We start from the raw sequence: 11,040 nt of genomic DNA on the forward strand, positions 1-11,040 counted from the left end.
ACCGGGAGCCGAGGTACCGCCCGGTGACGGCCAGGGCCTGGGCCAGCCGGGCCTGCCCGCTGTCTCGGGAAGGACGGGTTTCTCGCCCTGTGAAGCACAGGGAGGGTGGTCTCGGGACACCGAGCACGGAACGGTGATGACAGAGCAGCAGCCGGCGGCAGCATCCCGGCCGGGGCACCGGTGACTGTGAACTCGCAGACGCACAAGCGACGGTGTTTTGCTCCTCTCGGACAACCAAGTGATTCCCACCAGACGGAACTCTCGGGGCTGGCTCCCACGGGCGTTCAGGAAGCGTGAGCAGCGAGCTGGTACCCTGCTCCGTTTACAGCTGCTGGCACCGAGGTGCCTGCACACCAACACTGCCTCCTCCGGGAACCGGCTCCTTTCGGGTTAGGAGCACTAAGCTGCCGATGAGAAGCATCAGCCACGGCAGCTCCGTGAGGAGGCCGGGCCAAGTCCCTGCATGTAGCCAGGGAGAGGAGGAAGAGAAGGGAAACGAGTACTTTTTCACACTAAGAAATTTCTTTCCTGTTTAGACAAGAAAAAAATCTACTCGTTACCTGTACCCACGTCAGTCCACCTGCGGGCTCTCTGCACATGCAGCTGCTGCTCCGAGGAAGCGTGTTCTGTAACCTTTAGAGATCATCATTCAGCAAAACACAGTCACAATAAAGCTTGCTTGATAAATTTGGCCTACCATGGGAACTAATCACCTACGTACCCAAGGAACGGGCCCAGTCCCACCAATTCATCAGTTTACCGTGTCGCAACCAGCCTTTAGCTTAGCGTTTCCTTAGGCTAGGCTGGCACCCTCGCAACCTTTCAAAAAGACACATTACTAGACACACTTTTTCTGTATATATTTAATAAAGTTATATATCAGCAACTTTTGGATTTGTACTTTTCTTTGAGCACTTATCGTTTTGGCAAAAGTGAAATAGTAAACACTAGCACTAGACATGCATTCCTTTCGTTCCAGCTTAAGAAAACATTTACAAAGTCGACAGATAACATTTATTAAAACATGTTATACAAAAAAGGGGGCGGGACTCTTCTATAAGAAGAAAATATTGAACAGTAACATTAAATTAAAACCATGCTGTACAATCAGGACAGCGATATTTATAGACAAAACTATCCAACCTCTGCAATACAGGCATAACATCTCACAAAATATCAAGATATGCAAATTTACTATTATAAATGACTTGTTTAGAATAAAACCTTATAGCTCATTAAGGAAGATTCACTTGACTTGCATAAACAGTTACATTTCTGGAAGAAATATGGAATCCCATGAATAATCAAAAAAGGAGCAGCAATCGACAGACACAGGCTTCAAGCAAAAATCAGAATCTACAGTTTAATCACATTAAAAATAGAGCATTTTGTTTTCCAGCGTTTTCCCCCAGGGCGCTGACAGCTTGCATCCCCTAAGAAACCCGGCTATTCAACGAAGCACTCAACGACAAAACCCAACCCACCCCCTCCCCTGCGTTGGTTTGAGAACGCGCAGAACACTCAAGCACTGCCGTAGGCTCTCCCGATTCGGTCTCCTTGCGTGGAGGGTACGAGACCTCGCTGCCCCCACTCCTTCAGGCGCAGAAACGCAGGGACATCGAGGGTTCCTCCGCTAAGGAGGAACCAACTCACCAGCCTCTGACCATCTGCCCTGCTCTCCGCACAGGACAAAGTTTCTCAACCTCAGAAACACCTCGGGTGGAAGGAATAAGCCAAGGCCAAAAAACTGTGGTGACGGTACCTTCTGGAGTCCAACTGCTCACCCCTAATCCCGACGGTGGGGCGTGAAATGGGAACCTCCTCCCCCAAAAGGGTCAGAGCCACACCTCAGCGGAGCTGGCAGCCCTGCCGACAGCGGCATCTTTCAGAAGGGCACTTACCCACACCCCGGCAGCCGCCACCGCGGTTACAAACCCCGCGAGAAGGAGCTGCCGTGTCGTTCAGTGCTCTTACCACTGGCCGGCCAACGATGGCTTTGCAGCAGCAGGAGACTGCGAGCGCCTCCTGCGCGGGCAGCATTCTGGTTTTCAGGAGACGCTCGCCTTGCTGCGGCCAGCAGCAAGCAACAGAAACAGACGTTCCCAAGCCGGAGCACTGAAGGCAGTGAAGCTCAAGGGAAGATTAACAAAAAGTACCACATGCGTTTGTGTTACATATACACGGACTGCTTCCCTCCTCCCCACAAACAGGAAACTGTTCCCTGTGCCCTGGCAAGACCACGCCGTTAGCGAACATTAAGAGCGTGACGGAGGGTGCCCCTGCACACCTGGGTTTGCTACGTACGGCTGCAGGGGCTGCAAGGGTGACACAAGGTTGTGAACCTCCTGTCACAGTCAGAACAGGTTCTCGCCTGCACCGAAACTGGTGGGAACAATCCGCTGCGTGCCAAAACATCAGCTGGAGGTGCGGACGGTGCCTCTGCTGAAGCGTACTGAAGCAAGGGTGGCAGCTGCTAGCAAGAGATGCAGGGGGACACGTAAGGAAAGATACCCCTGGGGAAGACACATGGAGAACAGAAGAGCTGCTCTTGGGAAAGCATGTGGAGAAGACACTGACGACACGTTACAGAGACAAGCTCGGAGAAGGACACGCTCCGCTCCTGAAGGGATGCTGGCCTGTACGTGCCGGAGCAGGTACACCTCAAAATAACCGAGGCCCATCGGAGACCTGAGCTGGAACAGGCACATCCCGACAGGGACTACGGCCGGGTGTCACCAGGGACAGCAGCACTGACCAGCCCAGCACGGCAGAGAAGCGTCAGACAAGCCAGTGTGGAAGGAGCCCAATTCCTCGGTGCGGTCTGTCACCGCCCCAGGACTGGCACAGCCCGAGAGCAACCCTTAGCGAGAACAAGGGAAGCGGGTACAGGGGTGGAGAGGAGGTGCTAGACATTGGTTGAGCCGGAGGAAAAGGGAGGAAAGATGCTTCCTTAAGCGTTCAGGTAATGCTTTTGGGTTGGTGTTTTTTTTTTTTCCCCCCTCCACTACCTAAATCAGTGCTAAGTTTGTCAAAGGGCAATAAATTCAACTCAGGACAAATACCACAAGCCGACTGTTTTGCCTGTGCTAAGCAAAGGTATGGAATTCAGACATCTATCGTAAGCGTCCCTGAAATCATCACTGCCCTCGACCAGGTCTCACCACCACCACACCGGTGCTTTCCTGCAAGCAGTTCCACGTCAGTTAACATCAGAAAGCCAAGCGCTACAACATCAGAGGAGCAGCATTTGTTGCACTTTCAATACAAGTGTCCTAATAAGGGGAAAACCAGTAATATGCAAATATGAAAAAGTTACTATTCATGCTAAGTCATTAAAAGGACATGGTTCTATAATATGATCTACTGGACCTGTTATAAAACCTTTAAAGTGTCTCTCGCAGTACATTTTATGTTAAAGCTTTATCTCCAAGTAATCTAACTGCAAACAGGAGTGACGTTTAACTTTGAGATGTCCCATGTAAAAGTCATTCCAAGCTCGTAAAAGAACCAGTTTTGCTGGCAGCTCTGTAGGATGCTCTGGGTTTAACTGAATTTTTTGCTTGACTGTGGTTTTTGGCCTGGCATTTCCGACCAGCCATTCCATGGTAAATGGGAAGAGGCACCCTTAACCTTTTCATGCAACACCGAAGTGACAGTTTGGAAGGGGCTGAGAACTAATGGAACATGCAAGATCATTCTTGAAATGAGTATGGGAACTCCTTCCCGCAGATGTGACGATGGTACCTGCAGAAATGACACCCTGTTTGTAGTAAGGCCTTGGAAAATGGAAAAACAGGGCCACTGAGTGCAAGAACCCTTTCCTCTACACTCCTGTAAACAGGCAAGCATTAGAATTATTATTTAGTATTAAAAAAGACAGTGTTAGCAGTGTGGAAACAAACTATAAAGGGAATATAATTTCTAAGTTTAAAAAACATACTTATAAAGTTTTATGGTTTGTTTTTTGTTTATTTTAAATACAAAGTGCTTCTATACATCGAGCAGGTTACAGTGTTCGAGTGAGCAAATCCCTGTTTCGTCACCTTGATTACAAGGGTTATATATGGCCACCCTGGTATCTTGTAGAGTTCAATTAAGTGCTAAGAATAGGAACTCCGTGGTGCTGAGCGTTCGTGCCCATTGCCAGCAATGGGCTCATCGTATTTGGGAACATCTGTTTTCACAAAATTCCATATGAAAAATATCTGAAGCATTAGAAGATTAAGAATTAAGAGCCTCTTAAGAAAAATTAAAGTTTGTAAATAGAATGCCAGAAAAGAAGTTACAGTAATTACAGCCCACTGAGTAGTCAACCCCCAGCTTGTACCAGACATTCAGGATCAGGACACAGTTCGGTCGTATTTTAAGACAATTTGTAACTGGGAGTTCAAAGAAGCATCTCAACAGTAATTATCTTTGTGTGGTTTTGCTTCACCGTATGGGCTCAGCTGTTACACACGTTATGCCATGTGGTGCAGTACCCAGTACGTAAACTGGGGCAGACAGGCGTAGGCCGACGACGCTGGTTAGCTTTTCCCCATGTCACCAGCAGTGTCCTCGGACATCAGCCTTCCCCGCTACAGCCTGTGTACGCTCTGAAGGCTCTGTCCTTTTTACAACATGTTCAGTGAGCGACAGAGAAGGGTTAATCGCCTTTGCACAGGACTGCACTGAGCTTTCAACCCCAAAATCCTCTTGCCACCTTGACAATCGATGCATTCACTCTACCTGCAGAGCTGGCAGCATCTCTCAGAACTACACACACTCCTCTATCTCCAGGGATGAGAACCCACCATATGGATCCTCATCCTAACGAAGCACAAGTGCCACTTGCCCAGCAAAAACCCAGACTTTGGACACGAGCACGGTACCATGTTCTGCAGTACCATCAACAGACCCAAATACCACACTTTCTACCTTTTTCCACAAGCAACTTCATTTGAAGAGGTGACCAACTCTGCTGCTTGCGATCACACGTAACCAGTCACAGTAGTTCAGTACCCAGGATCTGCATTACAGCTCTTACTATTCACAGAGTAAAGAATTAAACGTATAAATACCTATCAATCACTAAATAATTTTCCTAAAGCAAGTTTCTAAAACTAGATAGAAGTTCTCAAAGACGTTTTTGTACCAACAAAAAATCAATTCATGAATCCAGAGTTTGGTACTTGCTACTGTAGTAAGCCACAGAAATCCGAACAGAAAACTACAGTTCACGTTTCGTTATTCTGGGTAAGTTCCAAATGTTACCTTTTTTTTTTTTTTGCTCAAGGCAAACTTATTTCACACCCTTGTAGAAGCTCTCCATGTAGCAATCTGAACCAGGCCAAGCCAGGAGTCACACACACTGGACCCTGGAGGAGCAAAGCCAAGTTACACCTGACACAGCCTGAAGCTTCTGTCGCGCTCCCCTCGCGCAAGCGCTTGGCGGGCTCTAGAAACCAGCACATAATGAGACAACGCTGGCTTTACTGCAGATGGATAAAAAATGGGACAGAGACAAAGGAAAGCCAAACCGCCTTTAACACGGCCTTTCACTAAGCAGTGCAGTGGGCTATCTAACCATGCACCTTAAGAATGCTGGAAGCCTCCAGTTTGAGGTGGAATTCTATTTTTTCATTAAGATGTGAATCATGTAACCTGGTTTGATCAACCCAGTTCTCGTTTTCATTAAGCAGGGCTGCTTTAATGCCTGCCTCACGTAAGTACTTGTCAGTCCAGAGCTGGATTTTACTGTGAATTGAGAAGACTTGGAAGAAAGAACAGGGTTTCCAAACACTGCTGCAGTCCCGATCAATGCTGCGCAGACCCTACAGCCGCGCTTCGCGAGCACCTTTCGGATTAACCATTTGTCCTTCAGACATCGAACACCCAGGGTAATACTGTGGAAATAAACCAAAAGTTTGGTCTGCTTATACCAGCATAATCATTAAAACTTGGGTTTTTAAGAATGTACAATAGCAAGTACCAGACATTATTTGCATAATTAGTTTATTTTGCTTACTCCACTAAACGAACGTAAGCACTAATATCTTAGCTCATCTCAGTAGTACTCTGCTCAGCTTTAGAAGCTTGGTATGACTTGGTACAAGAGGTCACATGCCGATGAAAACTGTCCCGCCACATAAATCTTTTCCCACAGATGTTACACTCGTACGGCTTTATGCCCGTATGAATTTTCATGTGGCCTACAAGATGGTGTTTCATTTTGAATTTCTTACCACAGACACCACAGCCGTAAGGTCGAAGACCAAGGTGCATACTCATGTGTCGATCTCTCTGACTTTTGTGTGTAAAGCTCTTACCACACTGACAAGGGTAGAGCTTGTCAGCGTGCGAGAATCCAGTGAGGGACGTTTCTTCTTTAATTCCCGCAGCCATTTCAATGCCTTCGCCGTAGCCTGCTGCTATCATAAGATCCTGTCTGTGAGCACCTACATTTCCGTCTGCCCTTTCACCAGAGAATTCTTCCATCGAAGAGCCATAGAAGTCAACTTGTTCATCATAATTACTGTCATCTGCCTGTTCATCAAATTCCGCTTCCATCTTTTTGTCACCTATGTGGAAGTCTTCAACGCCTGAAGACTGGATCGGATGGTCTGCCTGAACGGCATTCATGGACTCCGAGACCTGGTGTTCATCGTAAGGATTATCAACACCTTCACAGTCTTGTTCAAATCTTTCCGGTTTCACATGGATCCACCGCTTGTGAGACATGATGCTGGGTTTGCTATACATGGGCCTGGTATACTGGTACTCTGCGCTATCGCTAGTTCCTTCTTCGCCATCCTGACTCGTCATTCCAGTGCTGAGTCGATCGTGTTCTGTTGAAGAATTACTGGGAAGGTACTCGTGTTCCGTCAGCTGACAAGACAGCTCATCTTTAGAGCTCTCCTCTTCATTTTCGCCATCCCTCAGTTCCTGCACTTTGTGGAATTCCGTCTGTCCTCCAGAGCCAAGTTCAAAGGTTTCAACAAGGCCATTGTAACTACTACTGCTCGGGGACTGGTGGTCGCTGCCATGGTTCATCTTCTGGCACAGAACCGTTGGGTTCCCCTCCAGCACTTCGGTGCATTTATCCACTACGTGCCACATCTGGAGGAAACTGGCTGCTGTCAGGTAGCTGACAATTTCCGGCGCAGGCATTACCAGACGGCCTGTATAGGTAGACAGAAGAATGTTTTCAAACACTCTGGGATTCATCACATCGGGAAGGACTATTCGCCGGCTGTTTTTCAGGAGAACCTGATCACAGAAGTACGGTGAACTGGCTGCAAGAACAGCTTTGTGGGCTCTGAAGAGATGGCCCTGGACGACAATAGACACATCACACAGCTGTCCTTGCTGGCGCTGCTGGTTTAACTTCTGCAAAATGGTGCTAGAAAAATCTGGAAATTCCACTCGAAAAGAACTTGACCCAGACTCCATCTCATTACAAATTTAGTGTTGTGCTGCAAGAAAAAAAATATCAGAAATTCTGCTTAGTACAGTATTGATCTTTCCATTTCCTTCCCCACTTTTTCTGTTTTCTTTAACAAATAACACTTCAGTGGACTCCTGCGGAAGGCCACCCAGTGTTTTCCAGAACCTATGTAACCCCTGGACTTTTGCTTCTCCTACCCCACCTCATTCCTCTCTTTTCTGAAAGCTGTACGGTGGCCACAAGCCGCGATGCCAGCAGTTTGCTGTGTTTCTATCCAAGAGGCCCAGCAGCTCCAGCAGAAGCTACAAACAGCACGTGACCCAGTCGAGACAGATTAAGCATTCCAAGCACGAGTTCAGGACAGCAAAACCAGTTTGTGATGAAATGACAGCAGCAGAGTTCTAACTCCAGGCTGTCCCAGTGTTTCTAACAGCACATGAAAGATTCTGCGTTTCAACTGCCAGCAGAATCATCTCTCCATCCCCTAGTGAAGACGGACTGTATTCACGCAATATTCCACTTCCAGTGGAGGTCTCCAAAGCCAACATATTGATGCATACAAGGACAAAGGCAGCCGGGACAGAATCCCGGCGGGAACAAGGCCTGTGGCTCCTCTGGCGGCATTTCCCTGTTTTTTTATTAACGGAACGGTGGAATAGCAGCATCCTATACAGCGGCAGGACCATAATCCAGTCTTTTACTTCCGAGCTTTTTCAGATGTTATTATAACATTCCTTACTTCAAAAAACCCCCGGAGAATTTAAAATGTTAATCAGGAAAGCGATACCTCTGCCGCACAGAATTTTTTCTGCAGGTACCTTGTATATTCGCACAGTGCAACAGTTCTAGGCTAGCAGCTCAGCTAAGAGCTCCCAGAGGGAATGTCTGCATTCCCACGTGGTCCAGATGTCTTACTACAAGGTCACCAGTATTTTAAGCAGCAACACAATTCTTTAAATTGTCTACTTTCAATTTAAAATTGAATTTGAGATAGATGTGCATGTTCGTTCTAACGACAGAAAAAGACCAACATTAACTGCCTGGAGAAGTTAAACTGATGCAATTTTTCAATTTGCTCACGCATACATTGAATAAAACACAACTCCCCAAGAGCAATGGAGTAGCAAGCAGTTTTCCTCTGCCGAGTTCTGTTTCTCTTACGTGGAAAGTGCAGTGTTTTAACAGATGGAGCTGCACACCTGCGAGGGAACAGGCAGCAAGCTGGCAGATGGCACACACACAGAGAATTTAAAGCACTTTGTTAATATGGTGCAAAAATAGGATTTGCCTTACGAACAGTTGGAGGACTCTGAAATCAAAGTACGTCTATAGAGACATGGAATCGGGAAAATACGATTGTGAAACTGCCACAGAGAGCGTAGGACCACCACAGCAGTGCCCATGCCGTTACGTCACCGCCACCAGAAGCTGGTCCGCTCAGTGTCATGATGCTGGCACACTGGCACAAATACGACTGCTACGTGCAAAAAAAAGCAGCGTGTTTGCTCTCAGAGCACAGACTATGCAGGAGCGGTTACGTAAATCACCCCGTGTTTAACGAACAGCTCATGGTTACATAATCCCTTCCTTGCCGTTTTGATCTGTTTTCCAGCCCATAGTCTTGACAACTCTCCCCCATCCCCAAAAAACCCCAGCGTTCCATCTGCAAGTTTCCGAGCTAGAGAAGGATGACGAGCACACAGACCGCAGGTAAACAACCATTATTTGCTGTTGTCTGACATAAAGGTGACGAGGACTTCCACAGGGAAGGGAGCCACCAAAACTTTTCAAACACAGGCCCAAACTCCTTGTGCACACTGAACTAGCATCGTCTGCAGAGCTGCGGAGGTTGTGCTTTAAATCGCCCTGTAACTCTTCACTAGGAGCACGGTGGCAATCTGAGTCTCTCACGGTAACGCCTCTGAAGAACACAGACTGAGCAGAATGACCTGTCATTTATGAAACCCATTAGTAACCATAAATAATCACAGCAACATAACCAAAAAGGAAAAGGGTATGTATTTCTTTTTACAAATCTTACACTAGTTTCCAGTGCTGGGTAGTGAGAGGAACAGAAAAGATGGACTAAAGCTCCCATTGGAGGGCGGCCAAACACGCGGTAGCTGAGCACCATGACTGGCTGTACAGTCACACTCGCCTTCGCATTTTCATCAGTCGTTACTGGTTGAAACAACCGATAGCCTAAGAGGTGTTTACCAACTCCCTGGGGATCCTCAGGTTTAAGACTCAGTCATGATTTGAATATTCTTTTTAAGTACTTGGTGGACAGGGCAGTTTTTCTACAAATACCGCCTCACGTAAACCATGGGCAAGCAGTTACGTTCTGTAACCAAGACGCATCAGCTGAAGAAACAGCCTAGAGCTTGCAAGTCCGGCACACCACAGCCCTTTGCGTCACAAAGCGCTCCCACCCAGAGCCCTCAGTTCAGCCCTCCCGCTGGAAGTATCTGGCAAGCTAAAAAGGATTACGCGTATCCCCGAGGAAGCTTCTTGACACGTATTCCCAAAGGTACATGGAAACGCACATGAAGGTGCAAAAGAGAGCAGCACTACTGCCCCGCCTGCCGAGGGACATACAGAGTCTAAGGACAGTAATTAACCCACCAGAAGGGAAGCACCACTGCCACACCTCAAGGGATAATGCGGAACTTTGCCTGAACACGACCCCAGTTCTAACCCAGCTGTCACCACCACTTTCGGCCAGTCCAAGAACAGCTCACATGACTGGCAGTATAAACTGCTCAGCTGTCTCAGCCATCCTTCGTTTAGTAAATCCAATGGAACATTACCAGGCTTTTAAATTGCTCCCTTGGAAAACGGATTTCTGAAAAATCTTGGGAGTTCTGCTGGTCTCTGGGTTGTCACCTGCGCAACAGCAGCAGACACCCTCACGTTTACTGTATCGTGTGCTCCCCGGTTTTTTCCTCAAAGCATCAGTCCTGCCACATACAGGCAACCAGCCCACCTCGGGAGGTCAGGTCAGCTGCTCGGTTCTTCCAGAGCGCGACAGAATATTGCGCCTGCCGGTTCAGTCGTGACTTTTTCCTTCCACTTTGCTTAAAACAACTTGACAGTGTTATTTAAGCATTTCAAACAGTCAGCTTATGCCTAGTGTACGTGACAGAGTATCTACGTTTTTACACCATCAGGTTTTTCTGCAAACACAGCTCTTTACCTCCTTTCAGCGCAGGCTCAGATTTAAAACTCTATTTTCCGATACTTGCAGCAAAAAAGATAAGCCTTCAGGACACGTTCAGCAGAAACTCAGAGACATGTCTGATACAGTTACTGCTGGTCTAAGCTGCCATCTCTCCGCACGGACTCAGCATGCCACCGCAGAAACAGCTCCAGGTGGGAGCAGACTTTTATGTACCTAAGATCTCCCGAAAAGCAAAGCCATCAAAACACAACAAAACTTGTGTTTTGCCAAAAAGGTTTCACTTCCCCTTTGTACAATCTGCTCTGTTTCTGCATTTTATCCCAACTCATAACGAACAAAGTCTTTCTGGTTTAATAATTAAAAAAGGAGTTGCCATGCTGCAACATGAAACACCCAAGGCACCTGACACTGCTTAAGACCAAAAGTACTTTCC

The 11,040-nt window shown here is 47.3% G+C and overlaps 1 protein-coding gene across 1 annotated transcript; it reads right to left on the minus strand.

Annotated features, from left to right (window-relative positions):
- Positions 1-5,983: 5,983 nt before the first annotated feature.
- On the minus strand, positions 5,984-7,431 carry ZBTB43 (zinc finger and BTB domain containing 43). Its single transcript, XM_010159524.1, has one exon. The coding sequence runs from the start codon at positions 7,429-7,431 to the stop codon at positions 6,037-6,039; it is 1,395 nt and encodes a 464-aa protein (XP_010157826.1). The 3' UTR covers positions 5,984-6,036.
- Between the last annotated feature and the right edge of the window lie 3,609 nt (positions 7,432-11,040).

The sequence above is a fragment of the Eurypyga helias genome, unplaced genomic scaffold (genome assembly GCF_000690775.1).
Source record: "Eurypyga helias isolate BGI_N326 unplaced genomic scaffold, ASM69077v1 Scaffold51539, whole genome shotgun sequence".
NCBI lineage: Eukaryota > Metazoa > Chordata > Aves > Eurypygiformes > Eurypygidae > Eurypyga > Eurypyga helias.